The sequence below is a fragment of the Scardinius erythrophthalmus genome (genome assembly GCF_964197995.2).
Source record: "Scardinius erythrophthalmus genome assembly, chromosome: 5".
NCBI classification, from domain to species: Eukaryota; Metazoa; Chordata; class Actinopteri; order Cypriniformes; family Leuciscidae; genus Scardinius; species Scardinius erythrophthalmus.
In genome coordinates this window covers 37,850,729-37,875,322 of record NC_138225.1, presented here as the reverse complement: position 1 = coordinate 37,875,322, position 24,594 = coordinate 37,850,729, and the positions used below count along the sequence as shown (strand labels likewise).

At 37.0% G+C, this 24,594-nt stretch overlaps 1 protein-coding gene across 1 annotated transcript in view; it reads left to right on the top strand.

The window, feature by feature from the left end:
- The first annotated feature begins 562 nt into the window (after positions 1–562).
- The window catches only part of rgs3b (regulator of G protein signaling 3b), a 50,017-nt gene continuing 25,985 nt past the window's right edge, over positions 563–24,594 (top strand). Inside the window, exons 1-12 of the mRNA XM_081366265.1 lie at positions 563–725; positions 2,638–2,817; positions 3,180–3,346; positions 12,669–12,719; positions 13,338–13,396; positions 13,782–13,876; positions 14,193–14,261; positions 14,557–14,617; positions 15,841–15,931; positions 17,551–17,618; positions 23,248–23,329; positions 24,050–24,155. Coding sequence (XP_081222391.1) covers positions 679–725; positions 2,638–2,817; positions 3,180–3,346; positions 12,669–12,719; positions 13,338–13,396; positions 13,782–13,876; positions 14,193–14,261; positions 14,557–14,617; positions 15,841–15,931; positions 17,551–17,618; positions 23,248–23,329; positions 24,050–24,155 — 1,076 coding nt within the window. The 5' untranslated portion in view covers positions 563–678. The remainder of the gene's footprint in view (positions 726–2,637; positions 2,818–3,179; positions 3,347–12,668; positions 12,720–13,337; positions 13,397–13,781; positions 13,877–14,192; positions 14,262–14,556; positions 14,618–15,840; positions 15,932–17,550; positions 17,619–23,247; positions 23,330–24,049; positions 24,156–24,594) is intronic.

Genomic DNA, 24,594 nt, shown 5'->3' with positions numbered 1-24,594 from the left:
ATCCTGTGGTATATATAAGATTTTTAAAGTGTTTATATACACTAGGAACACATTTAAACTGATTATGGGAAAGATAATCTGTAAGTAAAAAAACTATATACCCAGCAGCTAACATGTTCTCATGAACTTTGTCAGAAATAACAAACAAACGTCCCTCTTTTAACGTTAATAAAATGTTTGTTCAAAGTTATCTGCTCTTTAATAATTTCTCAAAACATTAGCACAAAATCATCATTTATAAACGTTCAGAGAACATTCAGAAAAAAAAGAGAAAAAAACTTTTCATAACTTAACTTTAGCAAAACGTTCTTGGAACTTTTTTTTTTTTTTTTTTTTTTTTTTTTTTTTTTGACTGGGAAGGTTGGATAACAGGAAACAACAAGCAAAAATCATATAAAAAAACTAAGGCAAACAGAACAGTTACTTCCTCAGGGAAAATACTTTTGCAGTCATACGTATTTCTGAAAATTTGGTCAAACTCCGTGTGTTTCAAATGCAGCTCTCGGATTGGTGGAGACATCCATACAGCGCGTGTGTAAGGCAGCAAACACACTTCCTCTTCAGAGCGGGATGGGGGGAGTTTCTGCAGTTTGAATGTCCCACTCCGAGCTGCTAAAATAAACATAATAGCTGAGAATTTGTGGTTATATTTGTGTTTATTGTGTTTAATCCAAGAAGATGGATTATAGCAGACGTCACTCGCAATATATGGACATCAGAGAAAGGTAAGTGTAAGTTAATGACATTCGGCTGTGGAAATATGTTCGGGTCCGTTTGGAAACGCCTACTTTATACCCCAAAATATACAGTTAACGTTAACTGAGTTTACATATTCCTATACGTATGTGGTGTAATATAAGTTGGTGGGAGTGTAAATGTGTGCATGTTTAAGATTTCTTTCTTAAAAATGACCGTAAAGTTACATGGAAGTAGCCGTAATTTTATTTCTTAATTTTGCAGTTTGAAATACTGGCAGTTTCCTCAGACTAAGTAAAAAAAAAAAAAAAAAAAAAAGTTTATTGTAATCTCAAGCACCACAATAGTGCTTTTACATTGCACATTGTGAGGAACTGCGGGGGAGCTGAGGTTCACCCGCTCGTCTGATCACTGAAGCGCTCAAGCTACAAGTTCATGATTACACACACGATAAAGCTGTGAAGTTTTTTCCTGACTGACTGCTGACAGCTGACTGCTGTTTATTAACAAAATAATATATAGTGGCACCAAAAAGTAAAATTGTATGAATGTCACTGCTTTAGGCAACACTGTATGGTCCATGTTTACATATCAGGATAATCATTCATAGCATTTTAGGATTAGTCTATTGCTGAATTCGCATGTTAGAATAGGCTACTACTCGTACTACTTTTACCACATCTTTCTATGGCAGAAATAATAAGAGAGGTATAATCTATCTATCTATCTATCTATCTATCTATCTATCTATCTATCTATCTATCTATCTATCTATCTATCTATCTATCTATCTATCTATCTATCTATCTATCTATCTAAGTTGTATCATGCATATTATGTCGTTATTTTATAATGGATTGTATTGTACTTTTGGATGCATTAGCCTAATGCATACTTGAGAAGCATAATGCACATTCACATACTGTCTTGTGCATGTCTTTCCACTTTCCACCAGTTCAGTCTATTCTAGACAAGATATCAACCAAGTGGAATCTGTACATGATGCTAGAACTTTTTATGAACCATTTTTGTAGTTACTATATAACAAATAATCTCACATCATCAACTCACATGCAGTGATTTTTTTGTGGATGTATACAGTTCACACAGGTGGCCTAGCAGAGTAACCACAGGTGTAGTTCATAATGAACATGATCCTTTAACATTTATTAATATCAGTGTATATAACAATATACTGTACTATACACTATACACAAATTCTTTTTGTTAAATGTTTTGCTTTAAAAGTGAACGTGTGCAAACTTTTTCTCAAATAAATGCCACTTGCTTTGATATTTTATCTAATGCAGTGACATTCATTCATTTGTTAGTGTGGCCTAAATGTATTTTTTGCCGCCAATGGTTAAGAAATATATCCAATTTGATATTTACTGTATACACAATTTGAATTTCCAGTTATAAAACGTATTAGAATATAAATTTATTAGTAGTAAAGTTTGTTTAAATAATAAAAAGCAACTTCAATTTAATCTAACTCAGTTTTGGGTGGTGAACCGTGACCTCTGACCTCCCAATGCTGCAAGCACCTGATATCCTGCTGGGCTGTCAGAAGATATTCCCTTCAGCATGTCTAGAAAACCTTAATTAAACTTAATCATTCACACTCTTTGTATAGGGTACATTTCTAAAATGTTATTAAATCATTAACAAATTAACATCAAGCATAAGACCAGTCAAATAACTACAACAGCTTTACACATCAAATTAATGTTAAAATGGTGTGATATTTATGTCAGTTTAGCTCTGGCAGCTCTTGCATGATTGTTGGGATTTCTTCATTATTGGAGTTAATCAGCTTTTCGAGTGGATTAAGATCATTTGAGAGCCTCCTGCCGGGTTCGCTTGTCTATCACTCTGTCATTAGAATTCATGTCAAAAGTGAGTGCGCTAAACATATAACTCCTCTGGCTGTGCCTATAGGAAGAGACTTCACAGGGAATCCATCGGGCTACAGGATCCATTGCTTCCCAAGGGACCGTCAACAAAGAAGCCGTGCAGAGAAGGAACCAGGCACACAAACAGCAGAGAGAGGAGATCTTCAGTGCGACACATCAAATCTGTCAGGGACAAAAGGCCATTGGCTGCAAGCCAGCAGGAAAAGTAAAGAACCTCTGTGTCTTGTGACATAAACACATAAAATGCACATGGATGGAACGTTTTTGTTTAATGCAGCGTGACCATATATATAAAAAAAAAAACTTTCAACCTTGCTACTGATTAGCTGTTACATCAACCCAGTGGAATAATGCATGATGCTTGGTTATTATTCATGTTAGCAATTATTAATAATTTAACTATATTAACAGTCACAAAGTAATATTAAATATATAAAGCAAATAGCATGAACATTGCAGACTACAGTTGAGCTCATACACCTATTCATGTAAAATGTGTCACATTTGATGCTGATAGAGTTTTTCTCAGTTTCTTCAAATTGTTGTTTCATCCTGCAATCCCTGCAGTCTCAATGCTGGAAGGCCTGCTGAGAGGAACTGGGGGAAAGCTGTTAGCCAAAGTTCATCAGCTCAAGTTAAAGTGGCTTCAGTGGTCAAAACTGCTGTAAAGAACAATACAGAACCTGCTCGCAAAAAGAGGAGGAAAATTCACCCGTCTGATTTTGAAGGAAAAGGTAAGTGATTATTTATCTCATTACAAATTAACTAGGCTAACTCATCCAGAATTTAGCTTAGTTTTTTCTAGACCATTCTGATGCAGATGTGAGGATAATTAAACATTCACTGACATTGTGCACCGTGTGCCACTAGATGGCAGAATTGAAATGCTAAGACCAAGCCAATCTTTCTTTGAAGAAACAGTTTCCTTGTGCACAAATAAATAATTCATGGGGTATTCAATCTTTACAAGACTCAGGGACCCCCATCCAGACTGTAAAATTGTATAATAACTTTAATTAATGGCTTCAATAAACATTATTTGCTTTTTCAAAAACAGATTATTAATATACTACGAAATCGTTTTAAAAAGTATAAAATATTTTTGAATCAAATCCTATATGTTGTATATCTGTCCACAGACTTAAAAAAAAAAAAAATTGTACACATACTTTCAAAATTTGCAATCAGTAAGATTCTGAAATAAATAAATACATTTATTCAGAAAGGATGCATTAAATTGATTAAAAGTAACAGTAAAGATCTTTATAATGTTACAAAAGATTTCTATTTCAAATAAATGCTGTTATTTTGAACTTTTTTATTTATAAAAGAATCCTGAAATATAAATGTATCACGCTTTCCACAGAAGTATTAAGCAGCAAAACTGTTTTCAACGTTAAAAATTGTAAGACATATTTCTTGAGCACCAAATCAGCATATTAGAATGATTTTTGAAGGATCATGTGACACTGAAGACTGGTGCTGAAAAATTCATCTTTGCCATCACAAGAATAAATTATTTATAATATATTAAAATAGAAACCAGCTACTTTAAATTGTAATTATATCTCACATTAACACTGTTTTTACTGTGTTGTGTCAAGGAATGTAGTTTTAAGAGTTTATGAGAATGTAGTTATTTAGACCTCAAATATGTGACTTATATATGTGTGATATATAAATGTAGCGCCTATTTGACAATTTGTTTAGACGTTTTTGGAGATGTGAGCCCTTACGAAAAAGAAGTTTATTCAAGTGTGCTATTAGTATACTTCTTTCAAACTAAAAATAAGTATACTTTGAGTCTACTAAGTATACTTGACTTATACTGACAGAAAAGTCTTAGTATATTTGGACTACTTGTACTCAATCTTTTGATCAAGATAATACTGTAAGTATAATTGGCTTGTAGCTGTGTTGACTCTTTTAATTGAGTAGCGTAGCCTATTAAATACTTTTTTCACAGTTTTACGTACTGTCTTATAAACCTACACATTGTTTGAAAATATTGACATGTTCCTAATTCTGAGTATCAGAATTTTTGTGTAGTCAAGTCAAGTCAAGTCGTCTTCATTTATATAGCGCTTTTAACAATGTAGATTGTTTCAAAGCAGCTTTACATAGATAAGCGTATAATTTAAGGTAACAGAGATTGTTTCGGCTTTATAGCGGTTCTTTAATAAAGTTATATTCCAGCTAAAGTTAGTTTTGATTGATTCGCTTCTGTCGCAACGATCATTTGTTATTAAATTTGTGGCCGCTAAGAAGACACCATTCTCTCTACACAGACTTTAAACGTGAACCTGTGAGAAACGCTTATGGCGTTCACATGCGCATTAAGAATTGGTTCTATAGTTATGTGCGTTTGAATATATGTGCGCAGGTTTGGAATTCCCTACAAACCAAGACTAAACAAAGTACTGGTGTTTCCTTATAATTTTTGATACAGAATTTTATTTTATTTTATCAATTCGGGGTAGGTACGCGAATTGAGTTTCCCGACAACGCTTTATCTATAGAGTGGTAAAGGGATCCTCCATAGGGAGAGACTAGTTGGCACTTCAGCACTGCGTTGTCATCGGGTCCAGGCGCAGGTCCTTCATCAGATCTGGATACGGCCTGGATACGGCAGGCTGCGGGAAAACCTCGGGATAAACAAAGACACTAAAATTAGCGTAGATGCCATTCTTCTTATGATGTAACGAGTACATCAGGATTTATGGGAAGTGTTCCCGGTTCCAGCTGACCTAATCTATGCAGCCTAACATTGAATTATAGAAGTCTATAATGTGTTATGTGTATTCTAGGTCAAAGAGATGTGTTTTTAGTCTAGATTTGAACTGACAGAGTGTGTCTGCTTCCCAGACAATTTTAGGAAGACTGTTCCAGAGTTTTGGTGCTAAATAGGAAAAGGATCTACCGCCAGCAGTCGACTTTGATATTTTAGGTATTATCAACTGGCCGGAATTTTGAGATCGCAATAGACGTGAAGGACTATAATGCGTTAAGAGCTCGCTCAAGTACTGCGGAGCTAAACCATTTAGTGCTTTGTAAGTGATCAGCAATATTTTAAAATTGATGCAATGTTTAATAGGCAGCCAATGCAGTTTTGACAGAACCGGGCTAATATGGTCATACTTCCTGGTTCTGGTAAGAACTCAAGCTGCTGCGTTTTGGACCAGCTGTAGTTTGTTTATTAAGTGTGCAGGGCAACCACCCAGTAGAGCATTACAATAATCTAGCCTTGAGGTCATGAACGCATGAACTAATTGTTCCGCATTTGTCAATGAGAGCATATGACGTAATTTAGATATATTTTTAAGATGGAAAAATGCAGTTTTACAGATGCTGGACACGTGACTTTCAAATGAAAGATTGGTATCAAAGAGCACACCCAGGTTCCTAACCGACGACGAAGACTTAACAGAGCAGCCATCAAGTGTTAGACAGTATTCTAGGTTATTACATGAGGAAGTTTTTTGTCCAATAATTAGAATCTCTGTTTTTTCAGAATTTAGAAGTAGGAAATTACGAGTCATCCAATTTTTTATATCAGCAATGCATTCCGTTAATTTTGTGAATTGGTAAGTTTCGTTAGGTTTTGAAGAAATATACAGCTGAGTATCGTCGGCATAACAGTGAAAACTAATGCCATGCTTCCTAATGATATCTCCTAAGGGTAGCATGTACAGAGTGAACAGCAGCGGTTCTAGTACTGAGCCTTGTGGTACGCCATACTGAACTTGTGATCGATGAGACATCTCTTCATTTACTGCTACAAACTGATAACGGTCAGATAAGTATGATTTAAACCATGCTGGTGCAATTCCACTAATGCCAACATAATTTGAGTCTATTTAAAAGAATGTTGTGGTCAGTGGTGTCAAATGCAGCACTAAGATCGAGTAACACTAATAGAGAGACACAACCACGATCGGATGATAAGAGCAAATCATTTGTGACTCTAATGAGAGCTGTCTCAGTACTATGGTACGGTCTAAATCCTGACTGGAAATCTTCACAGATATAATTTCTTTCAAGAAAGGAACACAGTTGTGAAGACACTGCTTTTTCTAATATCTTTGACAGAAAAGGTAGATTCGAGATCGGCCTGTAATTGACTAATTCTGTAGGATCAAGTTGCATTTTTTTAACAAGTGGTTTAATCAAAGCCAGCTTAAAGGTTTTCGGTACATATCCTAATGACAAAGATGAATTAATGATATTAAGAAGAGGATCTATGACCTCTGGAAGCATCTCTTTCAGTAGCTTAGTCGGTATAGGGTCTAACATACATGTTGTAGATTTAGATGATTTAACGAGTTTAATAAATTCTTCCTCTTCTATAGCAACGAACGAATCAAATTTTCCCTCAGGGAGACTACAATGCACTCCCTGATGCGATTCTGTAGTAGACGGTTGCATAGTTATAATTTTCTCCCTGATATTATCAATCTTATAAGTGAAGTAGTTCATAAAGTCATTACTGCTGTGTTGTTTGGAAACTTCGGTGCTTAAAGCTTTCTTTTTCGTTAGTTTAGCCACCGTTTCAAATAAATACCTAGGATTATGTTTATTTTCTTCTAATAGGGTTGAAAAATAAGCAGATCTAGGAGCTTTTAGCTGTAGGCTAGGCCACTGGTAGTGTACAAAGGAATTTACTTCAAATCTACTCTTTCACCACCATTGACTGAATTTTCCAGCTATTTATGTTTTCATGGAAGTGTACTTTCATACACTAAAAAAATGTGCCTTATTTATTTTGAATAGTAAACTATCTATATTCCTATAAGTTCACTTGTAGTATAGTTGCAGTACAAACAAAAAACATATTTGTAAACTAGTTGTGTACTCAAAATTTACTACCGTTACATTTAAAGTATACTTAAGTAAACTTATGTGCTCTAAAAAGTGGGCCAATTTAGTCCCAAGTAGTATTGAAACAGTACACTTACAAGAAGTAATAATATTTTATTTAAATAACATGCCGTATTTGGTATTGTGGAAGGGTCTGTTAGTGATTTTGACTTCAGTGAAAGTTACATTGTTGCGCCATTAGATGGCTGCAAAGACTGTCTTTATGAGTGAGTAAGTAGCAAATACTGTTGTGTTGAAAGGGACTGAAACAAGGATGTAAAAAAGGATGTTGTTTTTACTTTAAACAACACCTTATAAGAGATAACTTACAAATGCACCGATTAGCACTCTCATGGGAAATCCCCTTAACTTTTAAAAGGACAAAGACAATGACAAAAGATTTGGATCGGTAAATTGTAATAATATTTCACAATATGACTGGTTTTTTTTTTTTTTTTTATTGTTACGAACTGCTCTGAGACAAGGTTGAGATCCAAATGCAGCTTTTAATAATGGGGCAATCCAGATGTAATGCAATGTACAGGCAACAGGTCAAAACACAGGTAGGCAGTCCAAACTAACAAAACACACAAGGTTGGGAACAAGGCAAACGGGTAATCCAAAGGCAGGCGGAGAGTCCAAAAACCAAAATACATGGAACCAGAGAAAAGCTCAGAAATGCAGCCAACATACAAGACTTCGCAGAGAATGAATGAGTGTACATGGTTTAAGTGTACACAGGCTGAGACTGACAAGGTAATGAGACACAGGTGGATGCAATCAGGGATGATGAGTCCGGGCAGTGAGTTATGGGAAATGTAGTTTGTGAGGAATGGCAATAGTCTGATTTGGAGTGCCCTCTGGTGGCTCTCAAGGGCACTCCAGCTGGTGACCGTTACACAAATAAATGCAGACTTGGTGAGCAGAAGAGACTTCTTTTAAAAACATATATATATATTTGGGGCTTTTGGATCCAAAAAAAGTTAATACATTTAACCATCCCTCACAGATTACAAGATTTGTTTTAAATGAATTTATTTGGAATGAGATAATGGCTAAATTCATTTGACTAAAAATCCTGCTTGTTCTTAGCCATCTGTTTAATGTTAATTTTTTTCTGTGTCGATGTTGAGTTGCATGCATTTTCCATGGCTCTCCCATGCAAGGAGACCAGGGAACAAAGCTTAACACCATGCTTTATGCAGTCAACATGTTTTTGCTCTTGCAGAGGGATGTTTACTATTCACAGCCACATGATGGCTACATCAGGGAGTTGGTCAGCATGATTACACAACTAGCACCAAGTCGCTATTCTTATTTCCCTTGTGTTCTACAGTAGAACTTGTGAAATAAAGATTTAACCTTTGGAGAAAGGTAGTTTCATCCAGGAATTAATGAAGCTCTGACTGTTTGATTTCCTGTTGTGTCAATGAATGACTCACAAAGATTAAAGTCCTTTAACAGACAAGAACAAAGGCTTCACCATAATATTGCTTTTATTGTTTTCCAAGAACAATCATGTATTTCAGATTTTTTTCCTAGAGTGTGATTTTATATTAAAAAAGAAAAAGACACATTTGTATTTTATAGCCGGAGTTATATAAAGTTTTGTCTATGTTTTTTTGAGTCAAAGTCCATGGTGAGCTCATTGCTCAGCAGATCTAAGAGTTTGTGCACTGTTTTTACGTTTTTTTGTTGTTGTTCCAAATATATATATATATATATTAAGAGAAACCATGATGCAACTGATCTCAGATCAGCACGAAGGGCAACCCCAGTCAAAGGTTTTGTTTATAGGACAGCAGGTGGACTTTCCCTTCCTCCCTCCACACACCCCCTTTCACATGGTCTATGCTGCTCTTTGACCAATCATAGCTCGTCCTGTCTTATCAGCTATTCAAAATGAAAGGCGGTTGAAATTTATGCTTGTTTTCTCCTGCTGTTCTTTATCCTCCAGTGGCAACATATGCATAGTGGCAGTTAAGCTCTTGAATAGCTGTTAGGCATCACATCTGAATTAATTTACTAGATTTCTGACTATTCATGTGTGATGCATGCAATTTGGGACATTTTTAAAATCAGTCAAACTGTGGTTGTACTATAACATGGACTGTCAGAAGGCACAGAAAGTGAGACTGAGCTGTTTAAGACAGTGGCAGAGATCATCTTTTCTTTTACAAACTCATGGTGAGTCTTTATTGAGCTGCTGTGTGTGTGGATATTGTCAGAAGCTTAAATAACATTTCAAAAATGCGTAAAGAGTTACCTTCAGTTTTAAATACTGCACAAAGTATCCTAAGTTTATACCCATCTGAAATTGCCTCACTTTTAAAGATTCATATTTTTTTCATACTGCTTCTTATTTTATTGAAATTAGCATGTGAGTTTTTGCAAATGAAATGGAATGAGCCAAATGTTAGCTCAAAAGATTGGTGTTGGTAAGTTTTTTTAAATGTTTTTTTAAATGAACTGTTTTCTACTTTAGTATTTTTTAATTTGTGGACCACTTTAAGTCTTTCACGGACCCGCAATGGTCCACGGATCACAGTGTGAGAACCATTGATCTAGCTGATAAAGACTTAGTTTTGTTTGACTGCACATGACACAGTGTTTTGTAGTGTATCTGATGGCCAGGCTTTGCTGCAGGTCTGGAGGAAATATGTGTGTCCGTGAACATATTAGTTAAACAGAAACGTAACACTAGCTGCTGCGTCAGGATTTTTTACTCATATGGCATGCTCTACTAATTTGGACTTGCCATTGTCACCTGTAAATTCGTGACAGGTTTTCTGGTCCACATGCGTGGATGTTTTTATGAAAAAGACTACAGTCAAGTCAAGTCAAGTATATTTGTATAGCGCTTTTCACAATACAGATTGTATCAAAGCAGCTTCACAGTATTAAATTGAAATAATACAACAAGGTTTGTTTCTAGTGAAATTTATTGATTGATAAATTTAAATTAAATATTCCCAAAGTATCCCCAAAATATCCCCAACAGAGCAAGCCAAAGGCAATAGTGGCAAGGAACCGAAAAAAAACTCCATCAGGTGACCTAATGGTGAGCTAAAACTCCATCAGGTGACCTAATGGAGAAAAAAAAAAACCTTGGCAGAACCCAGGCTCAGTCGGGGGCCAGTTCTCCTCTGGCCTTTATGAACTAGAGGTCGGATTGTAGTTTGAACTGTAAGATTAAGAATATTATATGAATGCCTGCTTATATTATAAGAATATTACAGTGAATTTAAAAGTTATTTCCCATGTATCCACAGTCATGGAAAACCTTGAATTATTAAAACTGTTCTGTCCTGGAAAGGTCTCTGAAAAAATAATTCCCTTTAACATTAACCAAGATTAATAAATGCTCTAGAAGTATTGTTCATTCTTAACCCATGCTAACTAATGTAGTTAACTAATGTTAACAAATGAAACACTGTAAATTGTTACCAAAAATATTTTAAAATAGATAACAGATGTTCCCTATCAGTCAGCCACTTTCGACGTTTGTCAGAAGTGAACTGACGAATTGGGATCTCGCTTGAGAGCCCAATCACCTTCGAGTGTAAACAAAACATGCAAATGGACATTGGCGAGTGATATTTGCATCGCGAACCACACCCCACAAAGCGGGTTTGAATGGTAGCATGCTGAACTCACCCATTCAAGCTTTTGAATATTCTGCTCTGCAATTATTGTTCGAGTGTGTACACCGAACCAGGAAGAAAAGCTCTTCACAAAGGTTGTGGAGGTCCTCTGAGGGAGCACGGTTTTCGCAATCTGAACTAACGAACAAGCGTGCTTAGTTAGTGCTAAACTGCCTAAATTCATTCAAGGGCAGGATGGCGGTTCCACTGAAATTGTTTCAAGGACTCCTGGGGCATATGGCATCCGCAGCCACAGTCACGCCGCTCAAGTTGCTTCTTATGAGACCGCTTCAGCACTGGCTACACGGCCGAGTCCTGAGATGGGCATGGTAATGCGTCACACACAGGGTGGCAATCACACCAGCCTGTCGCCAGACCTTCAGCCCATGGTCAGACCATGCTTTTCTAAGGGCAGGAGTTCCCCTAAAGCAAGTGTCCAGGCATGTTGGGGTGGGGTGCTCACTCCACTCGGAGTGTTGCCTTTTCCTCGGCATTGGTGCACGGCCCCTCGCTGACAGACATGTGTAAAGCTGCGTGCTGGGGGACTCCTAACACGTTTGCAAGGTTTTATAATCTCCGTGTAGAGCCTGTGTCCTCCTGTGTACTGGCTATGAATAGCTAGTAATTGGTAGGACCCGCTTGATGCTTCGTTTGCAGCCCCGCTCCCTTCCTAGGATGGAATACGTGCGCTTATCTGCTCCACAGGTGAGTTCCCCACCTGGCGAACCCTGGATGGAGTTCCTACAGCACCCTTGGCACTCAGACGTGGTGGAGGAGTTCGACACTAGGTCTAGCTCTCGTGTGTATGCCCAGAAGGTGAAGGCCTAGAATAGGTCAGAAAAGCCCATGTGTTGTGATTTCCCTACGGGTGATCCCACATGTGTATTCTTCCACGGTACTGCTTCCCTGTCGGTGAGCCTGTACCTTTCCCTTGGCAGAGCCCGCTCTGCTGTCTATGCTGGTATTGACTTCACCCAAGCTAGGCTGGATCTACCACAGAGACCTTCCATATGTAGCACTGCCCTAACGGTCAGTCCATATGTGTAACTCCACATGTTACCTCCCTACGGGCAGGATGTGGTCTCCGTAGCGTCCCCTTCAGTTTAGAATAGCCACGCTTTCCCAGTGTCTCACTGTTTGGGTAAGAGGGAACAGCAGTGATCGACTCTCTCTGTGTTAAAGCCCTGTCCTGTCTACCCCCCAGTGGGTGTGGGGGAATTAGGCAGCTCTCAGGGCGAGATCCCAATTCATCAGTTCACTTCTGACGAAACGTCTCAGTTCCCTTCTTCAGGGAACAGGGGTTAAATTAGTAATCTAGATGTTTATATTGTGATAATATTTCACAATGCTTTTACTGTTTTGTAATAAAATAAAGGCAGCCTTTAAAGGTGTAAAAATAAAGGTGAGCATAAAGCATAACATTTACTGACACCAAACTTTTGAACAGTTATTTATTTATTGATTTATAGCTAATTTAAAAAAAAGTCAAAAAGTCATTATTATTAGTTGTATTATGCTGTGTCTGTGTATAATTTTTTTTTCCCTTTGACCATAGGTCAACTCAAACTGATAGTTACTCCGGGAAGTGGGTGGCTCTATGTTCAAAGTAAGCATCATTGTGAACAGATTTTGTACTTTGTACTTTTGAAGTTTAACAGTTTGTTTGATTAAAATAAGATCAACATGTGGTTGTGGTTGTGCTTGCACTTATTTAATACAGGAAACTTTCTTTCATACATTCATAAACAGTGTTGGGGTTACTTTTTAAAGTAATGTGTTACAATATTGTGTTACTCCCTAAAAAGTAACTAATTGCATACTTAGTTACTTTTTATGGAAAGCTTTGCGTCATATTACTTTTACGTTACTTTTTCTCATCTGGGCTGGCTTGCTTGTTCGTTTTTTTAATAACAAAAAAGGCCCTTTCACACCAAAAGTGAAATGAATAAGCCTCAGGCTAAAGGAAATTAAATTCATGTCTATACTGTAGATTTTTACTTATTAGTATGGTTGAATTGGATCATTGAAGGTCAGCAGCAGAGACACTGATTAATAAAGTGAGATTAAATACATAAAGTATATTTTGTGTATATAACTCTAATTATTGTATTGCGTTACCCCCAACACTGTTCATAATTAAATGATAATTTAATTACTGATTTTACAGCATTTCAATTCAGTTACAGCATTTTTTAATCATGCTATCATGTTTTTTTCTTTAAAGTTTTAGAGGCCAGAGGACTCATGGGAAGAGAGTACAGACCATGTGACTCATATGTAAAGGTGGGCATTTTGACATATGCAACCTTGGTTTTGTGCAGGCCGTATTTTGACACATGAGGTGATGTGACTGCGAGCCTCATAAAATAAGTCAAACCTATTTTCCTCTCAGCAGAGAGACAGCAGTAACTTTCCCGTTCCCTGTTGGTGATGATGTGTTATTATTTTTGTCATTATTTGTCGCATAATCCTCTGTGGATGTCTGTCCTTGAAATGAACCCGTTTTCATGTCAGCCTGAACAGGTTTCAGGCATGAGAAAGCATCAGTTGTGTTGGCAGCTGTCCACTCAATTCCTGATTCAAGTGTTGATTGATTTTCCCTCTGAAAATGGTGAATATATCCGCTAGCAATGTTAAACTAGTGCACTTAATAGATTATTTATTCCAGATTTGCATTGCTCCAGATGTGGACCACAGCAAGCGATGGAAGACCAGGACTGTTCTAGACTGCAAGAGTCCTGTTTTCAATGAGACATTTATGTTGTGAGTGATTCTTTTAGAGGTTTATTGTTCACTACCGACCGAGCACTTGTAATATTGTGTTTAAAAAGAGGAAGTGGAAGAGTGTCGTGTTATCTTATACGTGCTAAGCCTCACGTGCTCTCTAACACCTTGTCTGACAGGCTCTATCTCAATCAGTCTTTTCAACAGAGACTTTAGGGCTGGGTCTCCTGGCTCTCTCTTGTTAGCTGAAAGAAAGGCTGTCTTTTTCAAGTCTTTGGAGGAGAAGGCCATTGTGTTTTTGGATGAAGCAGGACATTGATGAATGAGCTTTTGAAGTGTCGCATTTATGTTGCAGAGATGTGGATGAAGACGAACAGAAGAAGAGGTTGTTGTTAACAGTGTGGAATCGCAATCGAACTTCCAGGTAGGACCTTACCCTTTTTCACTCACATGTTGATTTTCTACATTGATACAGGCTAGTTATATGTGTACCATAAGTACAATTATTCCTGTATGTATTTTATCTTCACGCTGCAAAAACCACATTCACTCAGTAAAAAATCAATATGTTATTGGTTGGTTTTTCTACACCAGCGGTGTCACAGGGCAGCTAACTTGATCTAAGTAGGGTTAACTGAATGAATATCATGATGACATTATCAGGACTTCAAAAATTCCCGCCTGTTGTTGTGTTTTAGAGTGTTTGATTTTGCCCACAGGCGCAGTGACTTCCTGGGCTGTATGAGTTTTGGTGTCCACTCCCTCATCACCTCAGCTAAGGTAAATATCCTGTTGCAAAAGCAAAATGGAACTCACACTCACTTTTTTGCCTTTATGAAGTTTTCTTCTTTAACCTGCACCTCCAAAAGGTGTGCGTTTGCTCCAATCCATTGTTAGGGGAATATCCTGTTGTTAACATTTACCCATAGCGATTTTACCCAGTCTAGTGCTTTGAAAATCATTTGGATTTTTATTTTTACCAATATGACAGAACATTGATTCATGCTTTAAAAGGTTACATAGGCTACAATTTACAGTAGTGCAATGGTTATTGGTTTTTCTTTGTGTGTGTGTTTGTTTTTTCTCCCACCACTCATACATTAATAAAATAAACAATGAAACCAAAAAAAGGCATATATACATAAACACATTGTATATTTTATGCAGATAAAAGTACAAAAGCCTATGTATAAACCCTTAAAAAGTATTTTTTTTAATTTCAATTTAAAATGACTGTTTTCAATTTTAATATATTTAATTTAGTAACCTTATAAATGTCTTTACTGTCTCTTTTGACCTATTTAATGCAGAATATATAAAAACCAAAATGTTCTTTCATTGTAACACCACTTAGGTTTGACTTTCTTTAAGAAAGATATAATTTTATATTTATCTAACGAAATGTTCCTCTTCATTTCATTCTCCTCTTGTCAAAGCATTTCCACCACACCATCATCTAATTACACAGTGGGGGAAGCAGCGACGGGACTGTTCATTGAGGCTTGAAAAATGACCTACAATTACCAAAAGCAACATACCGCAAACATGCTGGCATAGTGACTTTATTCTGCATGCTCGTCTGCACAATAAAACAAGAGATATCCCATCTGAGATCCCTGTTCCTTTACATTATGTCCCGTTGTCAAATTCAAGAGTTTTATACTCATGTGTTAAGACAGTAAATCCTTTCTCGGAGGGTGATATTTAAGGAAAAATTAGATCAAGCCCGATGGATGTTTTACATAACACAATGCCATCTGGCTGAGCGGTAGAGTAAAATGGGCATCAGCTGTTTACAGCTACAAAGGTCTCAAAAACCTACACACAGACACACGAACAGTACGCTGCAGACAAACCACAGGGCCTCATTTTAATACTGTCCCTATGAGGGATGCATTTACAAGTCAACAGATATTACAAATGTGAAACCTGGCGAAGGAAAGAGCATCTTCTTCCCATGGCTTTCTATGTGTAATTGTATTTTTCACATTTTTTGCTGACAGGAGATCAGAGGTTGGTATTATCTCCTGGGAGAGGAGCTGGGCAGGAGCAAACATCTGAAAGTGGCCTCACGTCGCATCAGACCGACCGCTGGTGAGATTAAATGCCGTTTCTCTCTCTTTTTCTGTTTTTTTTTGCATCTGGATGATAGCCTTTAGCAATGACGACGGACAAATTCCACATGACAGTTTTTCCTCAGCAACAGCAGATCAGATGATAACAGATGTTCTTGGCATTGCTTCAACCAAACAAGCTTTCTGCAGCGAAAGTTAGTTTTGTATTCAAATCCCTACAAGTCTACATGGAATTTTAGTTATATATTTTATTTATAAATTATATTTATTATTAAGATTCTTTAGTGCCTCTAAACCAACCAATTGATGAGTTTAGATTTGCACAGGGCTTTGAAATGTGTTTTAATTTTAGTTTGTTTAGTTCTGTAATTTAAACTTTTATTTCAGTTAGTTGTCCAGGCAATAATTTTTAAGTTCAAACAACAGCAGATCAGACGATAACAGAGGCCTGGCTGTAGCGTTAGAAAGTATTTTTTTAAAGATTTACGCTAAGCTAACGGCTGTAACGGCTAAAGTCGCTGTTGCAGTCAGAGGAGTTTTTTCAGCCATATCAGCTTGGGAATAAAAGCTGCTCTGCACACTAATGTGACTGACAGTAGAAATATGAGGAGGACATGTTTATTCTTGACGTTGCTACAACCAAACAAGCTCCTTGCAGCGAAAGGTACTTTTGTATCCCAATCCCTGAGTCTAAATAGAATTTGCTTGTTTTACTTCTCACCAAACACTATGTTAAATGAGCAAGAATTGCCTGCACTTCTAGGAGGGATATAGAGGGCTCGGTGTTGAAACGGACAGCATCCCCGCGGAGAGCCGTAACAAAGAGCCAAGGGCCAGTTGGGCTGACACACTGTGCACTGTGATGAGCCACTGGAATTAGATGAGAAATAAAAGGCTAAAGCGTCATAGTGTGTCTAAGTTAGTTTAAATCCACTTTAGGGATCTTCTCTCCCTCCCACTGCCGCTCCTAGGGAACTTTGCGATGAAAAAAACATGTAATATTTAACACGAAGGCATTTTTTTGTCCCATCGCCTGTAAGAGATCATCTTAATTATTGCTTACAAAATGAGTGATTTTGCTCCTGGGACAGAGTGACTCGTGTGCCATCAGAGAAATTCAGACGAGATTAAGTTTGATTAGAGAGAGAGAGAGGTGTAGGAGGAGAGAGATCAAGACAGAGAGAGAGAAAGAGAGAGAGAAGGGGGGCTTGAGTCAAGGCACTGGGCTGACTTTAATAGAGAGAGCCAGCTGTATTGTGTCCCTCTTGAATGCTGTTTCCATGAAGAATGTTTAAAAAGACATTGCTTCCTGGGAGCGTAATCTCTATGGTAACAAAGTGGGGGAGCCTGTCGCTGGATGTCTGGGTGGGGGTAACGCTTTTAGGGTAGTAGATTTCTTTCTCTCTCTCTCTGTTCTGGGGCAGTCGGCTCTGTGTCAAAGGGATTCAGGTTGAGTTCATCTCTCATGGTGTAGACACACTCACTTTCAGCTGAAGCCTGCAGATAGCGTTGACCGGATTCTGCTGTCCTCTTTCTGAACGAGTTCTGGAGTAGAGAGATTTCTACCCAGGGCTAAGATGTACTCAAAGAGCAGTCTGTCTGGTTGGGACTCGTGGGACTCTCTTGTGTATCTTTCAGAATCTGCTGCATCCAACTATGAAGCTGGACCCAAGACCACAAGTCCAGAGAACATGCAGTCATTTACAGTAAGTGTAATTCATAAAATAACATTTGAATTTTTAATTTAATTTCAAATGTTTATTTTTTGTAGGCTTGCATTTTTTACTTAAAATTTGCTTTATGTGATGTAACATCTAAATTAATAAAATTTTATTGTTAAAGACAAAATATTTGTATTAAATAAAGCCAGTGTTACTTAATTTTAATTCTCCGATCAGATAGAAATATTTTTTTCCCCCACTTTTTACAGTGTAGGATGTCATTCAAGATTTATGGATTCTTAAATTTTATATTTTGTTGGAATTTTAAATGTTGTGTAGTTTGTATGAAAAAAAGGTTGAAAAATATTTGAAAATATTGTAGATCCTGACAGGTAATGTTTCATAAATATTCTTAAGTAGACAGAAATTTGAAATTTTATGAATATATTACAGTTTTCAGTTTTAAAGTTTTATTACAGTTCCCCCGGAATTATCAAGATTCTTTAGTGCCTCAAAACCAACCAGTTGATGAGTTTAGATTTGCACAGGGCTTTGAAATGTGTTTTAATTTTAGTTTATGTTTTAGTAGTTTTGTTTATGTGCATTTGCCATTTTAATTCGTTTTTTTTATTTATTTCTATTTATTCATTTTAGCACTTCAACTTATTTTTTATCAAGATTTCAAATTTTCATTTATATATATATATTATATATTTTCAAGCTTTATTTTTTATTTTTAGTTAACAATACTGGTTTTTAAACACAATTCCTCTGCTATTGCTGGTTTGTTTGGAGTAAATAGCTTTGTGTTAGAAACTATCATTGAAGACTTATGCTAAGCTAACAACAACTGAAAGAACTAATGATGCTGCATGCAGTCAGAAGAGTTTTTTAGCCATCAGAAATGTTACTCCATCAGCTTGAAAATACATGTTTCTCTGTGGTGCGCTCTAATGTGACAGACAGTAGAAATATGAGGAGGTGTATGGATGTACTTTTGGATATGTGTGACACACACATACTTGCTCATTAAACCCTCCCATCCACTTCAGCGAGCAACTTTTCCCAGGACTATTCTCCTCTGCTCTGTTCTCCTCAGACAAAGCTGGGAAACGGGAAAAGCCAACAAAGTGGCTGCAATAGGAAGCCCAATCCCGCACAGTGTTTATGATTTATCCCTGTTTGATTCCCGCTCCACTGACACTCTTGCTGGTTCCCTGCATTTTTATGTGGAGGCCGGTCAAATATTCAGCTAATCATTCTTCCACTTCCTTCCTCTCTTCCCGAAAATCCATTTTTCAGATTTCACTTTTGACCTTCCAGGGATTTCTTATTAGCGTTAACTGGTTTTATCTGGAACATCAGTTATAGGGTGATGTAAGAGATAAACAAACTATGGATTATGGTGATTTGGTGAAACGATTGTGTTGATTTTGCACAGAACCTGCTTGAGTGTATATCGAAATAATGCATTTCGGAAATTTCAACACTGTTTTCGTGAATCTAGGTGTTGTGCAAGGGTTGGACGTCCTCCACGTCTGTGTCTGTATGCTTGTCCAGCTTCTCAATAAACAAACATTGTGCGCACTTTAATGTTTCTGGCTCATAATGCATGTTTGTGTTTACACTAAATCAAGCCTATCTGAGTGAGCTCCATCTCATTGCGCAGAGAGAGTGAGTTCAGCCACTACTGTTGAGAGCTACTCAGGAAACATGTTGGCTTATCGAGTGCAGACATACTGCCTGGCCACTGACTGGGGGGGTGGAAGGTGGTTTCCTGTCATTCTTCTGCTCAGAGCAGTTCCCATGAGTGGGCATGCATAGCCGCACTAGAGCGACAGCGAAGGGAAGCAGCATCACCTGTGTGACTTTACTTTTATTTAAGTCACAGAAAAGAGCGCCGTAGATGTAAGTGGACGTATATGTGGTGAGCGATGCATACAATCCACGGGTTATGCCGGCTCTGCATCGAACGAAACTTGCCACAGGTTTGTTCTTTTGTTTTTCTACTTTGGTTGTATTGTTATTGTTACTGGTATTGAACCGTTATGGCATGTTTGGTCTCGGATAGATGCGTTGCGTAATTTTATTTTTTTAATGTTTGAGTTCAGAGTGTGGTGGTTTAGCATAAGTTTAAAGATCTGGGATGGTTAAAGGCTTGAACTTCGCAATGAGCGTTCACCGCCGGGCAAGGCACTTAACCCCAGGTTTCTCCAGATTGGCGCTGTAAGTGGCTTTGGATAAAAGCGTCAGCTATAGTAGTAGTAAGAGTTCAAACCTTTCCGTTATTTTATATGGGTTGATCCTTGAGAATGATGAGGTTAAACAGATTTGGTTTGCTGTGCGTAATGGAAACGCTCATGCACAAGCTCAGCTGGGACGGACAACTTAATCAATGAAATCAATATATGGTAGAAATATTAGAAATATAAGGTTAGGAGGGATGCCGGATGAGTAGTCACATGAGTGAGGTAAGCAGCCACTTATATATCTTTGTGCTGTGATTGACAGGACTTGATGAATAGAGTGACCGGATTTTTAAGTCGAGGGGTGGAGGGTGTCTATGTGATTTTGTTGGAGGTGCCATCCATGCTGGCCTGTAATAATGATAGGAAAAACAATGGGACAAAATGTTTATTTAACTGAAATGAGAAAAAAGTGCCTGATAGATTAGTTGATGCATTATAACACTGTTAGCATGTTTTAACCATCTTCTTAGTCACCTTTGTCCTGTTTTATTCAGTCTTCTTTTGAATGAACCAAATGCAAAGAACATAAAAATAAATAATAACAAATGTATTTATAAATTGTTTAACTCAAAATGATCATACATCTATAAGTCACAAAACCATAATAATATGATATAAGTAAGGGAAAATGTACATCCAGCCGGTTGTTATCTCAGAATAAACCCCTGACAGGGTGATGAGGCCCCCGTCTGGATGTACCTTATTCCACTTATTACACGGCTACTTGCCCCGTAAGTAAATAATTAGACACAAAATATTGATTTGAGTCTATATTTTTTATTAGCTCTTTAAATGCAAAGCTTCCGCGGAGAGCAATTGCTAGCGCGGCAAGTTCAATTGTCAATCGTCGCAAAATGGCAAGCCGCTGCGTTTGTATGAAACTCCTTGCAGGGGTTTATTCTGCGATAACAACCTCTCCCCTGTGAAGGCCTCTCCTCCCCCTTTACCTCTCTACAGATAAAGCGTTGTCGGGATAATTCCGGTTCGCGTGGCTACGAAGAAGTGATACAAATTCTGTATTATAAATTTTAAGGCCAGACAAGTAGTTTGTTGAGGGTTGGTTTGTAGGGAAGGACTACACGCCAAAAAGTTTGCGCAGAAAGAACTTAAGAGTTTTCTGTTAAAACGGTGTCGTGTTAGCGGCCCCTAAGTTAATAACTAATGATCGTTGCGACGGAAGTGAATACATCAAAACTAACTTTAGCTGGACAATAACTTTATTCTAGAGCTGCTATAAAGCCAAAACAATCTCTGTTACTTTATTTTCCTATTATCAATGTAAAGCTGCTTTGGAACAATCTACATTGTTAAAAGCGCTATATAAATGAAGATGACTTGACTTGACTTGACTTGAAACAAGAGAGAGCAAGTCCACAATACTCGATGACATAATTGAATAACTCTACACAAAATATTGATTTGACTGAGTTTGAATTATTATTAGCTCACCAAACGCAAAACTTACATATGGAAAAAACTTTCCTAGCAAGCGTATAGCACTGCTGACTCCATTAACCTTGATGAGCCTCTGTTATCTGTTTTCAGCGGTTGTTATTGGGGAATAATATACCGCTGGATGGCGCGATTGACCAATCAGAATGAAGTATTCCACAGAGCCGTGTAATAATATAATATAAAATAATAATATAATATAATAATGTTTTATTGTAATAAATAACAGTTATTTGTTAATTTTGACATTTAGCCTACATGTACTTTTAAAGGCATTAATAAATTTAGCATTAGAATCATAAATCCTGAAACCATAAATATCATAAACCCATAAAAATGTAATTGATAATATAATATTAACCGAATAAATTGCATGACTTTATGAAGATGAAGATATCAGCAAATCAATTTTAATGGACAAACAGCTTTCCTTATTGAAAACCGCAAACAGTACCAAAGATGGTAGCTAGAACATTGAGGGTACTTAGTTAGTGAGCTTACCAGCCTAAACCAGGACATATTTACTTTTTTGTGTGTGTGAATTGTTAGGAAACTGGGACACAACCTCATGAAATCAGGTTATCGGCTCACCCTCTTGAACTTTTGCTTAAAACTCCATTTAATGATGGACAGAACATTTCTGCTCATCATTTTAAACTGGATTATGGTGTAAAGCATGATTATTCTCATAACAAGAGCTAGTCTTCATTCAGTACTGCCAATACTTTGACTACACTGATCACACAGGTGAGTGTTCCAACAAACAGGAACAGTGGAAAAGGGAAAACTGTTTCAGTGGAGTTTGATGTGGATAATTATTTCATCACAGCAATTAATGGGGCTTATAACGAGGGCGACCACGTCGACCCAGAGGAGAAAAGAGGAACGGCAGAGAAAGTACTAAAGCTGTCATCACTTTTTCTCTTTTTATTCTCTCTCCCTCCCAAAACAAGCCTCTTTGTTGTTGTGCGGTCAATGTCATGTTAAATGTGAGACGCCCCCCCTCCCCTTCAACATTTCCTATTTAGTTTGGCTCCAGGTTCTGTTGACATTTTGAACTTCTACTGTCCAAATATTCTGTCTCTGCTGTTTGTCAGTGCCATGGCAGTTTTCTACCCCCGTCGTTTCCTTTTCTTGCCAGGGAAAAAGAAAAGCCTCCTGATCACCCAGCAACCCTGACTAATTTCTCAGCTTGTAGTTTTTAATATCCCTGACTCTTTGGTGCTGTGGCATTTCAGTCTTCGTGCTTCTGGGGTACAGTGGCACTCCGGGGGGATGTTTGTTTCTAGCACACACACACACACACACACACACACACACACACACACACACACACACACACACACACACACACACACACACACACACACACACACACACACACACACACACACACACACACACACTCAGACACACTCTCTGACCCGGCTACTGTGGGGCCTTGCACTGTACTCGTACTGTGGATAGTTTGTCTTCCTGAATGTTCTGTAAAGGTTGAGGTAACTTTCATTTCAGTCTGTTTAAAAGACTTATCACTCGGGGTGTTTTTTTTTTCTTTTCAGGAATGCTATATATTAATGACTTTTATTTAATTGAATTTGAAAGTCAACCCCAACTTTTCATTCATGGCTCCTGTTTTTTTCTTGTGTTAATGTAATTGATTCCAAAGCTGTTCAGTGTTTAGTGCTCAAGATTTTTTTATTGTTTTACAACTGTTTTATTGATTATTGTTATTATTATTATTATTATTATTATTATTATTATCAATGTTGAAAACATTAACATTACCTTACCTTAACATTTTAGTGGAAACCATGATATTTTTTTCAGGATTATTTGATGACAGGATTAGTAGAAAGTTCAAAAGCGCAGCATTTATTTGAAATAGAAATCTTTTGTAAATTATAAATGTCTTTACTTCTGGAAAAAAAAAAAAAAAAAAAAGTATTCTAAATGTATGTTCTCTTTCACAGGTGACCATTTTGAGAGGAAAAGATGGTTTTGGCTTCACCATCTGCTCTGACTCACCTGTACGGGTCCAGGCTGTTGATCCAGGTAATTTTAAACACTCAAGATATATCAATATAATTTTTCAAATTTTCCTCATAATTAGCTTTAAATTATTATAAAAAATTGTACCCAGAGTGATATTGTATTGCTCAAAAGTTGCTCATTCTTAGTTGTTTCATTTGAGTATCAACTTTGTCTCAGATGTACCTCTTTAAATTCCTAATGAGAAGTAATCATAGAACATAGTGCTAATCAAGGTTCTTAAATATCATGGTATTGCCACACTCTCAGAAAAAAGATGCATATCAGTACCTTAAGGGTACATAACCCTACTCTAAGGTACAATGCACCTTTAAGGGTTAGATACATAAGAAAGTCGTCCCTTTAATGGTACTACCCCAGTGACTAGCTCTAGTACCTCTAAAGGTACACTTTCCTTTCTGACAGTAAATGGTACATTTCTAATTTAAAAAGACAAATAAAATAGAAACAAATGGGACATCTTTGTGGAATTTAATTAGAAATGTTTGAATTCGTAATGAAATATCTGACTGATGAATTGCATACTTTGGTATTTTGGTAAATCTCAGAATAGTGTTATTTTGTTATTTTTTATTTATTCTCCATTTGCTCTGCATTTTATCTAATGGCTTTCTAGGAGAAAAAAGACATTGACAAGATGTCATTTGTAAAATAAATAAATAATGGGCATACTTTATTTAACTGTGATTTATGATCTTGAGTGTCTTTGTCTATTTTGTTTAGGTGGTCCAGCTCACCAGGCAGGCTTACAGCAGCTGGACACAGTATTGCAGCTGAACGGCCAGCCGGTTGAACACTGGAAGTGTGTGGACCTGGCTCATGCCATCAGGTGCGTAGGGATGTTTTTGGTGATCATTTTGTAGTCATATGTTTCACAACAATTTCACTTCTGATTCTTTAATGGTAATAGTTTAATGAGGTAAAGGGCTTAGTGGAATTAAAGGTTAAGTTAGAAAATTCCGTCATCATTTACATACCCTCATGTCATTACAAAAATCTATGACTTTCTTTCTTCAGTGAAACACAAAAGAAGATATTTTGAAGAATGTTGGTAACTGAACAGTTTCAGTTCCCATTGACTTCCATTGTAAGGACAAAAAATAATTAAATAAATGCAATGGGAACCGAAATTGTTTGGTTACTACCATTCTTTAAAATATCTTCTTCTATGTTCCACAGAAGAAAGAAAAACAAACAGGTTTGGAATGACATATGGGTGAATAAATTATGATTAGAATTTTCATCTCTTTAATGGTTCTTTTTAAATC